The following is an 18963-nucleotide window of genomic DNA, read 5'->3' as shown; positions in this document are numbered from 1 at the left end:
ATGCTGATTCCAATGATGATGCATGTGACCCTGAACCTGCGGCTTTGTGAGATATACTACTTTACTCAAAGTTTTTCATAATGCAAAAAAATATTCAAAGCCATGGCGTTTCTTAAAAACCATATGAAGACCAACTCAGACCTAGTACATATTGTTCACCGCGTTTCATACTAGCAGGAAAACTCAAAAATAATTTTCCAAATGTCCGGTTTTAGATTTGCCATCTACATCTCAATATTTAACTATGTAACTGAATCTTCAAAGGCATGGCGTTTCTTAAAAACCATATGAAGACCAACTCAGACCTAGTACATATTGTTCACCGCGTTTCATACTATCAGGAAAACTCAAAAATAATTTTCCAAATGTGCGGTTTTAGATTTGCCATCTACATCTCAATATTTAACTATGTAACTGAATCTTCAAAGGCATGGCGTTTCTTAAAAACCATATGAAGACCAACTCAGACCTAGTACATATTGTTCACCGCGTTTCATACTATCAGGAAAACTCAAAAATAATTTTCCAAATGTGCGGTTTTAGATTTGCCGTCTACATCTCAATATTTTACTATGTAACTGAATATGCAAAAAGTGTTTTAAACCCTGTAAAGGTAACAAATGTCCTAGTACATCTTTTTCAGACACAAATCAGTAATGAAAAATAATGTTCAGAAAAAAATATCATAAAAATATTGCTCTAAAGCAAACGTCTTAGCTTTGCATATTCAGTTACATAGTAAAATATTGCGATGTAGATGGCAAATCTAAAACCGCACATTTGGAAAATTATTTTTGAGTTTTCCTGCTAGTATGAAAGGCGGTGAACAATATGTACTAGGTCTGAGTTGGTCTTCATATGGTTTTTAAGAAACGCCATGCCTTTAAAGATTCAGTCAGATAGAGAAATATTGCGATGTAGATGGCAAATCTAAAACCGCACATTTGGAAAATTATTTTTGAGTTTTCCTGCTAGTATGAAAGGCGGTAAACAATATGTACTAGGTCTGAGTTGGTCTTCATATGGTTTTTAAGAAACGCCATGCCTTTAAAGATTCAGTCAGATAGAGAAATATTGCGATGTAGATGGCAAATCTAAAACCGCACATTTGGAAAATTATTTTTGAGTTTTCCTGCTAGTATGAAACGCGGTGAACAATATGTACTAGGTCTGAGTTGGTCTTCATATGGTTTTTAAGAAACGCCATGGCTTTGAATATTTTTTTGCATTATGAAAAACTTTGAGTAAAGTAGTATATCTCACAAAGCCGCAGGTTCAGGGTCACATGCATCATCATTGGAATCAGCATAGAAAGTTCTATCTGAAAAGCATGTCTGCTGTGGTCTTCACGGGGTCCCAAGGGATTTGCTAAATAACTCCCCAGGGAATGCGAATTTCGATCAGATTTTCAGGAAGACATACTCTACTCATCATAAGCTTTCGATTGATATATGGTTCAATTGATTCTGAATACGGGCTGAAAATCGCACATTTTGGCTATCCTCCTTTTGTATTGCTTGTACTAAACAAGCAGGTAGTCAATGTATTTTATCCAGAAAATCCTTTCTTTGGATAGTCTTTTCATTCAAATCTGATGCACAAGATTGTCTTTCAAAAGTTAAAATAATGTATCCAGATGCAACCATTTCTGATCCACCGGTTGATTTGACATCAAAATACCACGAAAACTTATACACTGTTGACTCTTGCGAACAAAAAGTCACAAACGAAGTGAGTTCGAAGGTAGATAACGCAGCTAAACCAAAACTAGAAAAGAATACGCAAGCAATTTCGTATAATCAAAACGCCAGTAACATCAATCATTCTAACATCGACCCGAGTGCACATATTAAACCGAAAGCATCAAAGAAATCAGTAACCTTGAAAAAAACAATGAATTCAGAGCCAAGAATAGTTTCCCACAGTAATTTTGATGGTTTGAAGATGTTCTTTCATTGTGATAATTATTTTGCTTCTCATGTGGCACATTATCAATTAACCAAATGGTCCCTACTTTATAATCTGTTTGAGCAACTATACGATTTGGGAGCAAAAAAGGTTATATGTGATGGAAATCTTTACTGTGCTCAATTCGACTCTGCTTCTGATTATCAAGATGCTTGTGCAGAAACGGAGTCAGGATATTTTAAACCTTTAGAATTCGTAAAAGCAAAGGATCTCAACAAAAAATTTACTGGGGTTACCATTAAGAAAATGAATCGACATAATCATGAAATTCCTTGGTGTTTAAATATTGAACTTGACATACACTGTCTTGTGGTAAAAGTTAATGAACAGATTCGCATCGAGTTCAACGAAAGGTGCAAAAGAATTTTAGGGAATCGTGAATGTATTTTCATCAAACCAGTTCTGGGCGAGTTTTGGATTGGTTTTCCTGATGAACTAATCTGTAAGAATTCAAAGAAAACAGTACTTAGATTTTTAGCTGATCTCAAGTACTTAAATGATGTTTCAATGGCTAAGCCTTCCAATGCACTTTTGGAATCTGTCAATTTACATGATTTAGTTGGCGATGCTTATGATTTAGCATTTCTTTCGGCCCAGTTAGAAAGTACGAAGCCAATCGCTAAACCGCAAATCATAGAACGGATAAGTTTTCTACGAACGGAAGAACAAGAGTGCAATGCAGCGGTTTTCCACATAACTATCAATGCAAATTTTCGTAATCGGCTGTCTTGGGTTAAATTATCACTCGAACAAATCGTTAAAATTTTAGTGAATTTTAGCAAAGTTATTCCGCTCGCTGCCACAGCATCGTATGATGAAGTCAATTTAATATTCAATTCATGGTATGAAGCACACGCTGCTCGTCATTTCATCAATAACTTAACACCCGCTGAAGTTCCCTATTTTACAGAGTTTAATGGAGCAAGTGAAGTACAACAACAGCAGTCAGCATTTGTCAACATCTTCAAGTACTATATCATTAACGACGAAAGACAAGTTCTCGACGAAATAATACAAAACGAAAGTCAGGTGAATAAACAAGCTTCAAATTCTTCTAAAATTAAATCGCAGACAAATATTAATATGCTGGACGAAGAAATAATACAGAGAATGCAATATAAAAACGTTATAAGAAACTATTCTCATATTGAATTTACATCTGAAATTATCTCAATAATTAAAATGAATTTGATACAAATGGACTGTCCAGTTTGCATTGAATTTGCAGGTGAAGTTTGGGTCGCAGTTGATGATTTAGAGAAAATAAAAAAAGCGGAAGCAAAAATTGAAAAGATCACCTTCAAAATGTTACATGAAAATGATGAAGATGATTTTGATAATGCAGTTGAAATTCAACGGATCACGAGGTTTCCACCAAAATTTGCGAAAATGTTGGTAAATAAATTGATGAATCCAACAAAACCATCTTCATCGAATGTACATTCCATCCCTAGTGCTGTGCCACTAGGTCACTTCAATTATAATTACAGAAAAGCAGTTGGAATGTCAACCAGTCGATATTGTCAGTTAAATGCATCAGCTGGATCCTGAAAACGACGAACTCGAGGGAAGGGGATCAAGGTTCAATAATTCAATAATTACAGAGTCTGTAAAAATTTTGCAGAGTTTGACAGAATGTTTTCCCTAGTTCATGGATTGGTTCAATGTTAACAATTCATTTACGGACAGTATACACGGTACATTAAAGTTTACAACGAAAGAGTTGACGCATTCCCGAGTGTCTGTCCTTTTCAAGTGCTGACATCTATGTGAACTACAATTCAATTTTCAATTTTCAACAATTAGTCAAATCTGGTGCTTTCCCCAAGTAAATAAGATTGAAGGAACATCTGTAATAAGAAACAATGAAAAGGGTGTTTTTCAATCAAAGCCTTCTTCTTTAATTAGTGAAATTAATTTAACAGTGAATTTTTATAATCAAATATATATATAGCTGTAATGACTAAACCTTGTGCTGTGTTTTGGGATATTCAAAATATCGGCGGACCAGAAGGACAATCAGTTAATTCCATTGTGGACCTGATTCGCTCAACTGTAATTAAACCTTACAATTTAGATGAAATCTTTTTCTTTTGTGTTTGTGATGTTCATAAGTTACCTTCCAATGTTGGCCATTCATTAAATCTGTATTTTCAAGCTTACAATGGGGTATCAGCTGATGTTAAAATAATGGACTTAATGCAAAAGTTTGTTAGCTCTGCTGGACAAGATTGTACAATTATATTGTTAATTGGGGATGCTGATTATTATGGTACTTTGAGTGATCTAAAGAAGCGTCATAATGTATCAATTTATCTTATTAGATTAGCTGATTCACCCTCACATAAACTGGATCAAATAGCTGACCACATATTCATTTTAAATGATGGTGTATTAAAGCCAGTTGAACCACCTGGCTCACAAATGTGTTTTATTTTAATCCAATATTTTCCCTTTTCATTCAACATCAGTCAAGTGGTGAATAAATTGAATGCTCAGGCCAATGGAATTATTAAAAACAGTGCCATCATTTACGATGGTGCAATTTGTATTGGATTTTCTACTTTAGAGAATGCTGAAAAGGCCATCGAACAGATTAAAGGATTTCGGTATAAGGCAGTTTTTTTAACGGCTAAATTGATAATAGACTCACTTCTAGCTGAAATATTGAAATGTATAAAGCCTGAAGTGGTAATGCAGACGAAAAGCAACAAGGAAGTGAAACAATTAACATTCATCAAAGTGTTCCACTCTGATGAAGCTTATAAAAAACAAATTTTTAAATTTTGTATCGCTTATGCTGCACAATCAGGCAGTCAATGTGTTTTATCAGTGAAACGATATCATTGGATTGTCTTTTTATTCAAATCTGATGCGCAAAAGTTTTTGCCAAAAGTGAAAATGATTTATTCAGATGCAGTCATAGTCAGACCGTGGGTTGACGTGGAATCAACTCGTCACGAAAGCCCATACTTCGTTGAATCATGCGGAGAAATATACACAAATGAAGCGCCTTCTAGTGTAGCCAGCCTTGATGCCCGTGATGAATGGAGTATATTCTTTCGATATAATCCTGATTTTACTGCTCCTGTGCAATATTACGAACCAACCAAATGGTCACTACTTTATAATCTGTTCGAGAAACTATACGATTTGGGAGCGAAAAAGGTTATATTCGATGGAAATTTTTATTGTGCTCATTTTGACTCTATGTCTGCTTATCAAGATGCTTTTGATAGAATACGCTCCCGTTATTTAGAACCTTTAGAGTTCGTTCCCGTATCTGAGATTCACACCAAACAAGAAGTTAAAGATCCGGGTGCGAAGAAGGTTATATTTGATGGAAATCTTTATTGTGCTCAATTCGACTCTGCTTCTTATCGAGATGCTTTTGAAAAAATACAATCACGTTATCTAGAACCTTTAGAATCCGTGGACGCATCAGAAGCTCACAAACTGAAAGCTGCAAAGAGAATGATTCGATGCACTGGAACTCCTTGGTGTTTAAATGAACAGCTTGGCTTATCTTGTCTCGTGATAAAAATTGAATCTCAGTTTCATGCTCATTTTATGGAAATCAGCAAAAGTATTTTAGGAAATCGTGAATGCATTTTCATCAAATCTATTCCAGGAGAGATTTGGATTGGTTTTCCTGATGAAAATACGTGTAAGAATTCTGAGAAAAATGTAGACGGATTTGTAGCAAGTCTCAAACAACAAAATGATATGTCAATAGCTAAACCTTCAAAGGAACTTCTGGAGTCCATCAATTTACAGGATTTAGCTGGGGATGCTTATGATTTAGCATTTCTTTCGAGCCAATTAGAAGTTTCGAAGCCAATCAAAAGACCAAACTTCATAGAACAAATAAGACTGCAACGAATACAAGAACAAGAATGCAATGAATCGGTTTTTCACTTTACTGTTTCTGGTCAATTCTATAGTCGATGGACTTCACACAAACTACAGCTCGAACAAATCGTTAAAATTTTTGTGAATTTTAGCAAAGTTATTCCACTCGCTGCCACAGCCTCTGTTATTGAGCTCAATTTAATATATAATTCATGGCATGAAGCATCCCTGCTCAACATTTCTTGAAAAAGTTGACAACTGCTGAAGTTCCCTATTTGCAAGAGTTCAGGGAAATGGGTTTTATTAGAAAGCCACAGTTCGCATGTTCCAAGTACTCTGAGTATTATATCATCAACGACAAACGAAAGGTTCTCGAGAAGATTGTACCAAACAAAAGTCTGATTGATCAATTAGATTCATCTACAGTTCAATCGACGACAGATCTGGGTGTATTAATATTAGATGATGAAATGATAAAGAAACTACAATATTTATTCGTTATTACAACAAATTCTCAATTTAAATTTACATCTGGAATGATCTCAATAATCAAATTGAATTTGTTACAAATGGACTGTCCAGTTTGCATTGAATTTGAAGATAAAGTTTGGGTTGCAGTTGAGTATTTGAAGAAAGGAAACAAGGTTAAAACTAGAATTGACCAGATTAAGTTCAAATTATTACATGAGAAGGATGATGATGATTTTGAAGTTGGAGTTGTAATGGAGTCTATCCAAGAAAGTCCTCCAGAAGTTGCTGAAATGCTCGCAAGTAAATTGATGAATACAAAAAAGAGCGTTACGAATATATACTTGAATTATGATGTTTTCCCGTTAGGACACTTCAATTATAGTTACAGAAAAGCAGTTGGAATGCCGATCAGCCGATTTTGTCAGTTGAATGTATAAATTATATTAGAGTTAAATTCAATAGAATAAATTTTTTCTGATTTCAAGAATTGTTGCTCAGGCAAGGAGAGATTCATTTTATCAGGAGTTTTTCATCCCATGGAATAACATTAAGCTATCAGTAAACTGTAAATACAAAAGTCTTTAACATAGAGATATTCCGCGAATAAACATCTCGAACCCATTGACCTGAATACACTATCGTGCTTCAAGCTAAAATAATGTAATAGCACAATTATATAATAAAGTTTCAATTTTTGTTAGGTTAACCTTTGCAAGTCTCATCAATCCAAACTCATGCCGTTTTATGTAAATTTCCATCCACTAATCTCAAATTTGTAATTTGGGTTCAGGTTTAATTTTGAAATTATTGAATAACCATACTAATAAAATTATCAATATTAATCAAATGAATAAAGCTTGGACAAGAAATTCTCCAATTTGGTTCCTAAAAATCAAATTAGGTTTTCAATTTCAAATTTTGATTTGGCATATAATCTTAAAAACAGGTTATGAATGTACTATCCATCGTTAGATAAAGACAATGTATAACTCATACAGAATAATTTTCGTCTACCAATGCTAAAATTTTAGACCATCTTCAATAAAAAGCTAAAAATTGGGATACAATTGTATTATTTACGATATAAGGGCAAATTAAGAACTTTTCATATTTCATTTATAATTAGTTTTCAAGAGAATATTGAAGACGATTTCGAACTACATTTATTTAACTACTGTATTTCACTTTGAACAATGTATGGATAATATGAGTAGTTCACAGAAATTAACTCGATATTTCCAGACATAAATATTATAAGCTATACTAAATGCCAATTCAAGAGCGTAAGGTATATTTTCAACATCAACTAATGAGATAACAGTTAGTTCAATGATACATTACTCACCCATAGTTACAGAATGTGTTTATCATAATAATTGTAAGAAGATGATTAGATCCTAAGATGATTAAATTTAAGCTTTCAATTACCACCTGATCATTGAATCCAATTGAATGAGAAACCAAGTGAACTTTAACGTATCAAGTATTTTAAGATAGCATGGCTAAACCATGTGCTGTGTTTTGGGATATTCAAAATGTTGGAATACCAAGAGGACAATCAGTTAATTCAATCATTAATCAGATTCGATCAACTATAATTAAACCTTACAATTTGAATGAAATCTTTTTCTTTTGTGTCTGTGATGTTAATAGGCTACCGTCAAATGTTGGCCATTCATTAGCAAATCTGGATGTTGATATTGTCCAAGCTTATAATGGAATTAAGGACTCAGCAGATATCAAAATATTGGAATTAATGAGAAAATTTGTTAAATTTTCTGGACAAGATTGTACAATTATATTATTAAGTGGTGATGCTGATTATTATGGTACCTTGAGTGATCTAAAGAAGCTTCATAATGTATCCATTCATCTGATCCGATTAGCTAATTCATTTTCATCTAAACTGGATCAAATAGCTGACTACGCATTCATGTTAAATGATGGTGTATTAAAGCCGATCAAATCAACTGGTTCACCACAGTATTTCATTTCAGTCAAAAACTATCCTCTTACAATGGACATCAACTATGTTATGGATACTTTGAATAACCAGATTGCTGAAAGTATCCAAAATAGTGCGATTTTATTTCAGGATTTAATCTGTATTGGATTCCCTACTTTGTGGAATGCTGAAAAAGCCATCGAACAATTAAATGGATCTCGGTTTCATGGGCACTTTTTAAAGGCCGAATTGCTATTAGACTCACCCCTAACTGAAATATTAAAATGCGTGAACCCTAATGTGACAATGCAAACGAAAAGCAATGAGGAAGTGAAACAATTAACATTCATCAAAATGAGCAATTCTAATGAAGTCGATATTAGCAAAATGATTAAGTTTTGTATCGCTTGTACTAAACAATCAGGCAGTCAATGTATTTTATCAAGGAAACCTTTTCTCTGGATTGTCTTTTCATTCAAATCTGATGCACAAGATTGTCTTTCAAAGATTCAAATAATTTATCCAGATTCAATCATATCTAATCCACCGATAGATTTGGCATCAAAATACCACGAAAACTTATACACTGTTGAATCGTGTGAACAAAAAGTAACAACTGAAGTGAGTTTGCAGGTAGATAACGCAGCTAAACCAAATTCAGCAATGGATGTGCATGCAAATTTACATAATCAAAGCTCCAGTAACATCAATCATCCTAACATCGGCCCGAGAGCTGGTATTAAACCGAAAGCATCAAAGGAATCAGTAAACCTTAAAAAAACAACAAATGCAGAACCTAGAAATGCTGTAAGCCCTAATGAATCAAGCAAAAAAATAGTCAAAAATGCAAAGTCTACAAATATTCCCAGCCTCGATGTTCGAGATGTTAACAATTTGAAGATGTTCTTTCGATGTGATAATAATTCCGTTTCTCATGTGCTTGATTGCCAACCAACCAAATGGTCACTGCTTTATAATCTGTACGAGTAACTGTACGATTTGGGAGCGAAAAAGGTTATATTCGATGGAAATCTTTACTGTGCCCATTTCGATTCTATGTCTGCTTATAGAGATGCCTTTGAAAAAATGCGTTCACGTCATTTAGAACCTTTAGAATTTGTGAACGCATCAGAATCTCTCAAATTGAAAGTTACAATGAAAATGAATCGATATGCTTTCGAAATTCCTTGGTGTTTTAATAAAGAACTTGATTTACACTGTCTCGTGGTAAAAGTTGATGCGGTTTATTATCCTGCTTTCACCGAAATGTGCCAAAACATTTTAGGAAATCGTGATTGTATTTTCAGCAGAGTCTGTTTTGATGATAGTACATTAAATGCATTTCAAGGACAATTCTGGATCGGCTTTCCTGATGAAATTACTTGTAAAAACTCTAAGAAAACAGTACTCAGATTTTTGGCAAGTATCAAGCAATCAAGTAATGTCTCAATGGCTCAGCCTTCCATTAAACTTTTGAAATCTATTAATTTACATGATTTAGTTGGTGATGCTTACGATTTAGCATTTCTTTCGAACCAATTAGAAAGTTTGAAGAAAGTCACCAGACCATTCATCATAGACCGAATAACTAGTACACGAATATACCAAGAACATAGAGGATATGAAGATATTTCCCATATTACTGTCAATGGAAACTTCCGTTGTTGGAGGTCTTGGATTCAACTATCTCTGGAACAGATTGTAAAAATTGTTGTAAAACTTAGTAAAGTTATTCCACTCGCGGCTACAGCATCGTATGATGAAGTCAATTTAATATTCAATTCATGGTATGAAGCATTAGCTGCTAGTCATTTCATCAATCACTTAACATCCTTTGAAGTTCCCTATTTTCCCGAGTTTAATGGAGCAAGTGACGTGCAACAACACCAGTTATCATTTTCCAGCAACTTAAAGTACTATGTCATCAACGACAATCGAAAGGTTCTCGAAAAGATCTTACAAAACAATATTCTGGAGGGTAGATTAACTTTTCACTCATCGAAAGCAGAATCGACACCAGATATTGATGTATTAGATGAAAAAGTGGCAACGAAACTACAGTATTTATTCATTATATCCACTGATTCTGAATTCAAGTTTACATCTGGAATGATCTCAGTAATCGAAATGCATTTGGTACAAATAGGCTGTTCAGTTTGCATTGAGTTTCAAGATAAAATTTGGGTTGCATTTGATGATCTAGAGAAAGGAACCAAAGCAAAAACTGACATCGAACAAATTAAGTTCAAAATGTTACATGAAAAGGATGAAGATGATTTTGAAGTTGGAGTTATAATGCAATCAGTCCCAAGTAGTCCAACAGAAGTTGCTAAAATGTTGGCAATTAAATTGGTTAAGCCAAAAATTATTTTAAATATGCAAAAGCATCGTTATGCTGATCCATTAGGTCACTTCAATTATAATTACAGAAAAGCAGTTGGAATGTCAACCAGCCGATATTGTCAGTTAAGTGCATCAGCTTGGTCTTGAAGACGGCAAGTTCGTACTATCGACACTTTACACATTCTGTGATAAAAAACCAAATAAACAAATTAGCGACTGCAACTCAGTTTTATTTCGCTAGTTATTCCAAGTAGAAAAATTTTTCTTAATTTCATCGGATTGTTACCTACACAGACTCATTTTCTATCGAGTTTTCGCCTTATGCAAATAAGATTTGCGAAAAACACTACATAATTCTTACAATACAATAGTCTTGTTAGTCAAGTTGCTAAATGTATCGAAATTGATCATTTATAAGCAAATCATCTGAAATCATCAAATATAATAATTCATCTTGAACTCATCTATTTTATCAAATAAGCGTAATCTTTAAACTACAAATTACTTTCACATCAAACGAATGGATTCTGCAGCTGAAAATATTTGCATTGAAATCTGAATAGGGAAATTGACCCCCTTAAATAAAATACTGACCGTCTGAATTAAATATTTCCCTTTACAACTTTCAAACTAAATTGACCAAAATATTCCTACCAGTCCAATTCGTTAGGCAAACTGGGCAAATTTTGTCTAGATAACTGTTGAAAGTTACCCCAGCTCAGCAAAATCACGCCCCATTGTTACGATATTATGATTATTGATCGTAATTCTGGTTAATGTTTGATTGTGCTAAAATCTAGGTTTAGTGAAGTTGTTAATGTCTAAATCATACAATTAAGTCTCATTTGACTTAGTGATAAATGCAATTATAATTATGGGTAAACCTTGTGCTGTGTTTTGGGATATTCAAAATGTTGGGATACCAAGAGGACAATCAGTCAATTCAATCATTAAGCTGATTCGATCAACTGTAATTAAACCTCACAATTTAAATGAAATCTTTTTCTTTTGTGTTTGCGATATTCATAAATTATCTTCTAATGTTGGCCATTCGTTAGTAAATCTTGATGTTGATATTGTCCAAGCTTACAATGGAGTTAAGGATTCCGCTGATATTAAAATAATGGATTTGATGAGAAAATTCGTCAAAGTTGCTGGACAAGATTGTACAATCATATTGTTAAGCGGCGATGCTGACTATTATGGTACTTTGAGTGACCTGAAGAAGCTTCATAATGCATCAATTCATCTGATTCGGTTAGCAAATTCATGCTCACCTAAACTTGAACAGATAGCTGACTACACATTCATGTTAAATAATAGTGTATTAAAGCCGATCAAATCAAGTGGTTCACCAAAGTATTTCATTTCAATCGAAAACTATCCTCTTTCAATTAACAGCAATCAAGTGATGAATGAATTGAATGCTCAGGCCATTGGAAGTATTGAAAACAGTGCCATCCTTTACGATGATTTAATTTGTATTGGATTCCCTACTTTGAAGAATGCTGAAAAAGCGATTGATAAATTAAACAGATCGCGATATCATGGACACTTTCTAAAGGTTGAATTAATAAATGATTCACCATTGACCAAGATACTGAAATATTTAAAGCCACAATCCAAAGGTCGTGAAGTGAAAACACTTACATTTGTGAAGAGCAAGCAATTCCTCAAGTCAACTTCTGTTCCTGCTCCAGTCCCGGACGGTCAATGTATTTTGTCGAGTAAATCATTCCTTTGGATTGTCTTTACATTCAAATCTGATGCACAAAAGTGTTTATCAAAAGTTAAGGCGACGTATCCAGATGCAGTTCTTTCAGAACCGCCAGATGACTTGACTTATGCGTGGCACGAAAGCCCTTACACAGTTAAACTTTATAAACAAAAAGTTTCAAACTCACCATCGATCTCAGATCTGAAACCAAATAAACCGGCAAAACTCGTCAACTTGAAAGAAAATGAAAGCGAAATAATTAAACTATTTAATAGATTCTCTTTAATTTTGAACTCTCAGGATTTAAAATTGAGCGATAAAATTTCAACATTAAACGAACTGGTTACGCTGAATGGAGCAAACAATTTACATTCAAATTATCGAGTTACGGATCAATGGAAGCTTGTTTTTTACTATAACTATAAAATACCTTCTCATCTAACCACGAAATGGTCTTTGATTCACAATTTATTTGCACAGTTTTACCATTTAGGGGTCAGAAAGGTCTGTTTCGATGGAAGGTTTTACTGGGTTCATTTGGACTGCGAGGAAAGTTATCAATATGTATGCCATAACAGGGAAAGGCTAGATTTAGCATCTTTAGCTTCTACTTATGTACCAATAACTACTCCACCAGAAGCAGCTTTACATGAAATTACAGATAAGATGAATCGTTATCGTTTCGATAACCCTTGGTGTTTCCTTCCAGATCTTGAATTATACTGTTATGTGATATCCTTGCACAAGGATTTTCACGCTGATTTCATTGATAAAAGTAGAGGTAAACTAAGCCAATGTGAATGTATTTTCATCAAGTCGTTTTCAGGCGAGATTTGGTTGGGATTTCCCGATAAACGCATCTGTAAAGAGTCTGAAAAATACATAGTAAATAAACTTTTATTCAACTCGAGGAAACCAAATAAGCCCATCACTATGGCTCAACCTCCAAAGAAGCTTTTGGAATCAATTGAACTGAAAGACTTAATTGGTGAAGCTTATGATTTAGCATTCCTTTCAAATGAGTTGGTCATCAGTCGAAAACTGAATGAATCCAAAAACTCAAAAATTTTACACCAATTAAGCTTTCAGCCATCATCATTGGTAAAGACTGAACAAGGATGGGATAATCCGCTTTTTTATGTGACTGTCTCAGGACTTGGACCTAATGCTCCTTATCCACCATTAGACCTTACAAAAATCATAAAAATATTAGTTACATTTGGCAAAGTGATTCCAATGGCTGCTATGGCATCCGTGGTACAGGTACCGATGCAGTGGTCGTTCACAGCGAGTATTACTGAAGTTTGTTTTATCTTCTCCTCTTGGGTTGAAGTTAAGACAATGGCTCATTACTTAAGCAACGTCAAAATCGGTTACATAGATAGTCCATATAATGAACCGCGAGTGCAAAGTAGTGGGTTGTTAACTAAAGAAAAATTAAACACACTAGATTACTATATCATCAACGACCAACGAAAGGTTCTCGAGAAGATTGTACAAAACAAAAGTCTGGTGGACAAACTAAACCCAAATTCATCTACCCTTCAACCAACGTCAGATATTGATGTATTAGATGGAGAAATGGCAAAGAAACTACAATATTTATTCGTTATAACAACAAATTCTGAATTTAAATGCACATATGGGATGATATCAATGATAAAAATGCATTTGGTATCGATGGACTGTCCAGTTTACATTGAATTTGAAGATAAAATTTGGGTTGCATTTGATGATTCAGAGAAAGGAATCAAAGCAAAAACTGAAATCGAACAGATTAAGTTCAAAATGTTACATGAAAAGGATAATGATGATTTTTATGTTTGGATTACAATGAATTTAACAACAAGTGCTCCTTTAAAAGTGACTCAAATGTTAGCCAAAAAGTTATTCGATTCAACACAAGACAAAGGACATTATAGAGGATGTGATTTCATGAAGTGCGATATCGAATCATTTGTACCTTTAGGACACTTTAATTATTGTTATAAACAAGCTATGCAAATGGAATGTGCTCACAATCGTTACAAACCCAATATTCCAAGCTTATAATATATTTAAGCTCAAGTTTTCGCTTTACTTGATTCTGTTTTTGCTCAATAAAGTCTTAGGTACAAAAACCAAAGAAATCGTTCAATTGTTATTTATGGTGTTTGTTTCAGCTTCAACAATATTTTTAAATAATTCAACTAATTACTAAGAAACCATATAATGTTTAGATTCTGGTTGTCCCTGGTAGATGTTGTATGAATATAAAAGATTAAGGCCAAACCTGTCTCAAAAGGTATTTATCTAGAGCAGGCTGAAAGTTGGTAAGCTGGTATATGGACCCAGAAAATATCTATCGAATAGTCCAACGAATGACGAGTTCATAGACATCATTTGAAAAATATTCAAATGAACGTTTAAAAAAGGAGTGTAATCAGTGGACTTTGGCCTTTATCTCATCCCCTGTTTTTGTAATCAAATTGTTGCCAACTATGCTACTGATAAAAAACTGTTCAATCTGTGAAAAGCAATGGAAACAATGGCGTTCAACTGAACAAAAGATCGATTGCGATAATAAAATTACACCCGACAAGCAAACATAAACAAACATAATCTACACAACCTTGTATTATAATTTAGTAACAATAGTTATTTACAATGATGATTAAATACATTTAAAGTTGATCAATGTTCATGTTTAACTGAGCGAAATAAAAACACTGTTTACAACATTCCTTCAACACCAGCTTATGATATAATGTGCCATGTTAAATCATTGAACTGAACAGCATCTTGAAATATTTCATCACTTCAGTTTCAACTCATTAACCAAGTGAATTGCCAATCCTTACTGGAATAAATCTCGACCGTCTATACTTGTTGGTCAACGATGGCAATCTTTACTCAAAAATGTGAATACAATACCAGCAAAATGGACCCAACAGGCCACTTGGATTTTTCAATTACATTTAAATTGTGCTTAATAGTCTTGATTCTTCCTCTACTGGTTTACTATACCTTGTTGTTATCTGCTTCAATGGTTATGGGTTACTTTGTCCATCCAATTGATCGAGACAAGATCATTTGTTTCTCCCTGTTAGTCTGTTGGGCACTCTCTGGACTATCAACTTCCCTAGCCAGTTTCATCTTAATAATCAAATTCCGAAAAGCAACAATTATTTTCAGCTTGGCGTCTTTAGCAGCAACGCTTCTCTTTGAATACTCATTGACTCTTTATGGTAAATACAATATCTGCATGTTACAAGTCATGAGAGTCTTGTCTCAATCTTTATTTGTTCATTGACAATTCACTAACCATTCATTTTAAATCTAATTTTCGTACAGAAATCCGTCAACCAAGAGCCTACTTTTTCACTCATATAATGATCATCTTACAACTAGGACTAATTATCATACTTGCAGCAGTGGCCCATCGGCTGAGGAAAGGTGCGAGGAATAACTTGCAATTCAATGAATATGATGACATGAAAGGAGTCTATACTCTTTAGTTGTAACCAAATTATAACCGATCGTCTCGTCGGCATCGAAATTACTTATTCCATGTATCCTGAGCGAATCCATAATCTTTCATCTACGAGACTCCATTTATTCCAGATAATCTGTGTAAAGTCATTTAAAAAGCATCTAGTTTTATACCTACAGTCATTTGGTACGCAAATGACATTTAACTGGCCGCTTTACGCTGGTCTGCAAAATAAATGTAAATAAATTGTGAATATTAAGTGTTATCATGTAAATTTAATGCCCTCTCTTTATCCATTTTAGATTTGCTATTCATTTTTATAATCAACCCATACATCGAATCTATCAAGTACAAAATAAATTGTGAATTCACTCGAAAAACGGTGATAAAGTTGTACTTACCTTCAATTTTTTTACATTTACCAGTAAAACTATTTTAATCGATCAGATGACAAACGTAATTTGCTAACTATTATCAACTTTATCAGATAATTTTGCCTAATTTTTCCTGTGACTTTTAATCATTTCAACAAATCAACGTGAAAATTCATAGTCCATAGTCGAGAGTGACAAAGATTGTTGACAAACAAAACTTGAAATTGGTTGTTGTGAAAAATTTGATTTGGTTGATAACATTGAAACAATAAATGAAGCTTATAACAGCATAAGTGAGGAAACTATCAAAAATTGTTGCAAACTTTGTGGTTTTACTGATTCTCAATCACTAAGTTAAATATAATTATTGATATCTAAAAACATATATCAGTACATAAAATAGTAATATTTGAAATAATCAATTCTTTATTCTAAAAAAACTATTAAAACTTTGACAAAAAATCCGACTTTCTTGCCTTACCAAATCTCTAACCACTTGCCTGTCAACTGGCTCTGAAAATTGTTTAATTAAACATAATTTTGAAGAAAATGGCCAAATTAGAAACCCAAATATCTAAGGAGCCACTAGGCTCACAGATACAAGCATTAAGAGTAGTGTATAAAAGTCCGACTTTGGGTAAAGTTGTCCACTCTAGGATAGCTTTTTTCCGTTTCATGTCAACAATAAATAGCTTTAATGGAAAAGTTCGCTTATTCTCTTCATTTAAAAATATGATATTGTAAAACCGCTTTTTTACTCTTGTCCCAGAGTCGGACATGAAACGGAATTAAGCTATCCTAGAGCGGACAACTTGTCCCAAAGTAGGACTTGCATACACTCTTCTATTATGGTCTTTCATAACTCATCACCCTCTATCGAATGACACCTCTCTCAAATGCGTACCAATATTAGCAGTAGGCAGCGACCACAGCAAAATTCGTGTAGCTTCGGTATCTAACGATCGTAAAATGGAGAAGATGCAGAAGGAAAACGAGAAATCTTTTTCAATGTTTTTTAGTTGTTTCGATTTCGTCACAAAAGCTTTATTTGTTTATTCATATATCCTTAAACAAATCAAGGAGCTAATATTTTGAATCAAATGTTGAATCAAAGATGGAGCCATCAAATTTCGCAAACCTATGGGAATCAACTTTGTGGGAACGAAAAATGGAGAATAAGTGCAGAATAGTCTTCATAGAACATGATTTTCGTTAACGAACGCTTTCTTTCTTATAACTAGTACCTGTAGTTCGCCTGTTTCACGAGTGGTGATATTTTTGTCGATAAGCTCTAGATCCTAAATGAAATAATGCATCTACATGCAACTTTCAGCGAATTTTTTTAATCAAATATTCTTTTTTGTGAAAAAAGATTGATTCCAACCGAGGTCACAGAAAAAAGTTTGCATTTTAACCGTACACTTACACTTGAACCCGCAACATCAACTTTTTTGTGACCTCGGATCAAATCATGCGCCCTCATGAGACCTGGATTTTTGCCCTTAGTTAAAAATTAAACTAAAATTACGCCAGCATTTTGTTTAGCGTTTCTGGAGATCTTGTTGAAATGGAGATGGTTTTCGAGTCAAGATTCGTCTTATTTGTCTTGCTTTGGTAGCGAGGTACAACGCAGAGATGGAAGCAGATAATATCTTATTATCACACACCGAAATAGAGTTTAAAAACAAAAGATTCTAAGCAAAACGACGAGAGCTTCCACAAACTAATGTATGTTAAAGTTGCTGTTTAGAAAGTCAGGATCGCATTTAATGGCCTTAACGAATTCCACTCGAGATTTATCTGGCTTTACGGTCAAGTTATTCATTCAGAGGTACATTTACATGCTGATTTACACTTTACTAACTGATCATTATGACTCTTAGACTTGATTCCCCAAATAATGAGAAAAAATAGTAATCTTTAATGTTTGCATTTGATAATGAAATATTTGTTCCTTTCATTGTGTACAGGCACATGAGGCAATCCATTCTTATGATTTATAGTTTCATTTAAAAGTTCAAGTTTACATTATGTGAGAAACTGACATGGCAATATGTTAATTTTGTCCCAAATCAAAGTTTGAAAACAAACAGTAAAAACCAATAAGAAATGCAAGAGGTAAAAGTAATGAATTTAATTTCCTTAATTTCATTGTTTCTCAGGACTCAAGCAATCGCCAACTTACTAAGCAAATGGTTACCTTGCAAAATTCAAATGTCAAACCACCATTGCTGGTTGTGGAACCAATTTTAGTCAAAGATTGCAATCAATAGTCAACAAGGAAACCAAGTCTCAAATGTGTGATTAACACTTGCAAAGCCTGTGTTGATCAAAGTCATAACATGTTATTGAAACTGATTGTAACTTATTTTTGGCGTTTCTCAGTCTTCTGATTACTCAAATCCAATTTAGACAGATTAAACTTGTCTGATCATCATTAGGTTCAATATAACTTAATAAAACTTCAAACTTGCTTTTCGACTTAATCATATTTGTATTATCCTGGATTCGCTTAGAGACTTTGCCTTCCAATTGTTCATGGAATTCAAATATCAACCAGAAATGGAAGGAAAAAACATTAATGAAAATTACATGATAACAAATGAATCTTTCTTCTTCTTGACATTAACCTGAAACTCAACTTTATTTCTATTATTAATATATTAATACATTAGATGAAAGCTGAATTTTTTTTGCTTCATTCTTTTCTCATAATTATCCATTTCAGGAAAAGTGATGATTGAATATAAAATTCATATTTATATTCAGTAATTAAATGAATTCCTTGAGGGAAACTTATACTGTAAATTAGCTTGTATTC

The 18963-nt window shown here is 33.6% G+C and overlaps 1 protein-coding gene across 1 annotated transcript; it reads left to right on the top strand.

Annotated features, from left to right (window-relative positions):
• Positions 1 to 11435: 11435 nt before the first annotated feature.
• LOC112539062 (uncharacterized) lies at positions 11436 to 16214 on the top strand. The gene is made up of 2 exons (XM_025161254.2): positions 11436 to 15523; positions 15630 to 16214. The coding sequence occupies exon 1, from the start codon at positions 11454 to 11456 to the stop codon at positions 14346 to 14348; it is 2895 nt and encodes a 964-aa protein (XP_025017022.2). The 5' UTR covers positions 11436 to 11453; the 3' UTR covers positions 14349 to 15523; positions 15630 to 16214.
• The last annotated feature ends 2749 nt before the right edge of the window (positions 16215 to 18963 follow it).

The sequence above is a fragment of the Tetranychus urticae genome, chromosome 3, assembly GCF_039701765.1.
Source record: "Tetranychus urticae isolate SD_2017Ah chromosome 3, NJAU_TeUrti_SD_1.0, whole genome shotgun sequence".
NCBI classification, from domain to species: Eukaryota; Metazoa; Arthropoda; class Arachnida; order Trombidiformes; family Tetranychidae; genus Tetranychus; species Tetranychus urticae.
Note: the sequence above shows the minus strand (reverse complement) of the source record. Positions and strands in the feature narration are given on the sequence as shown.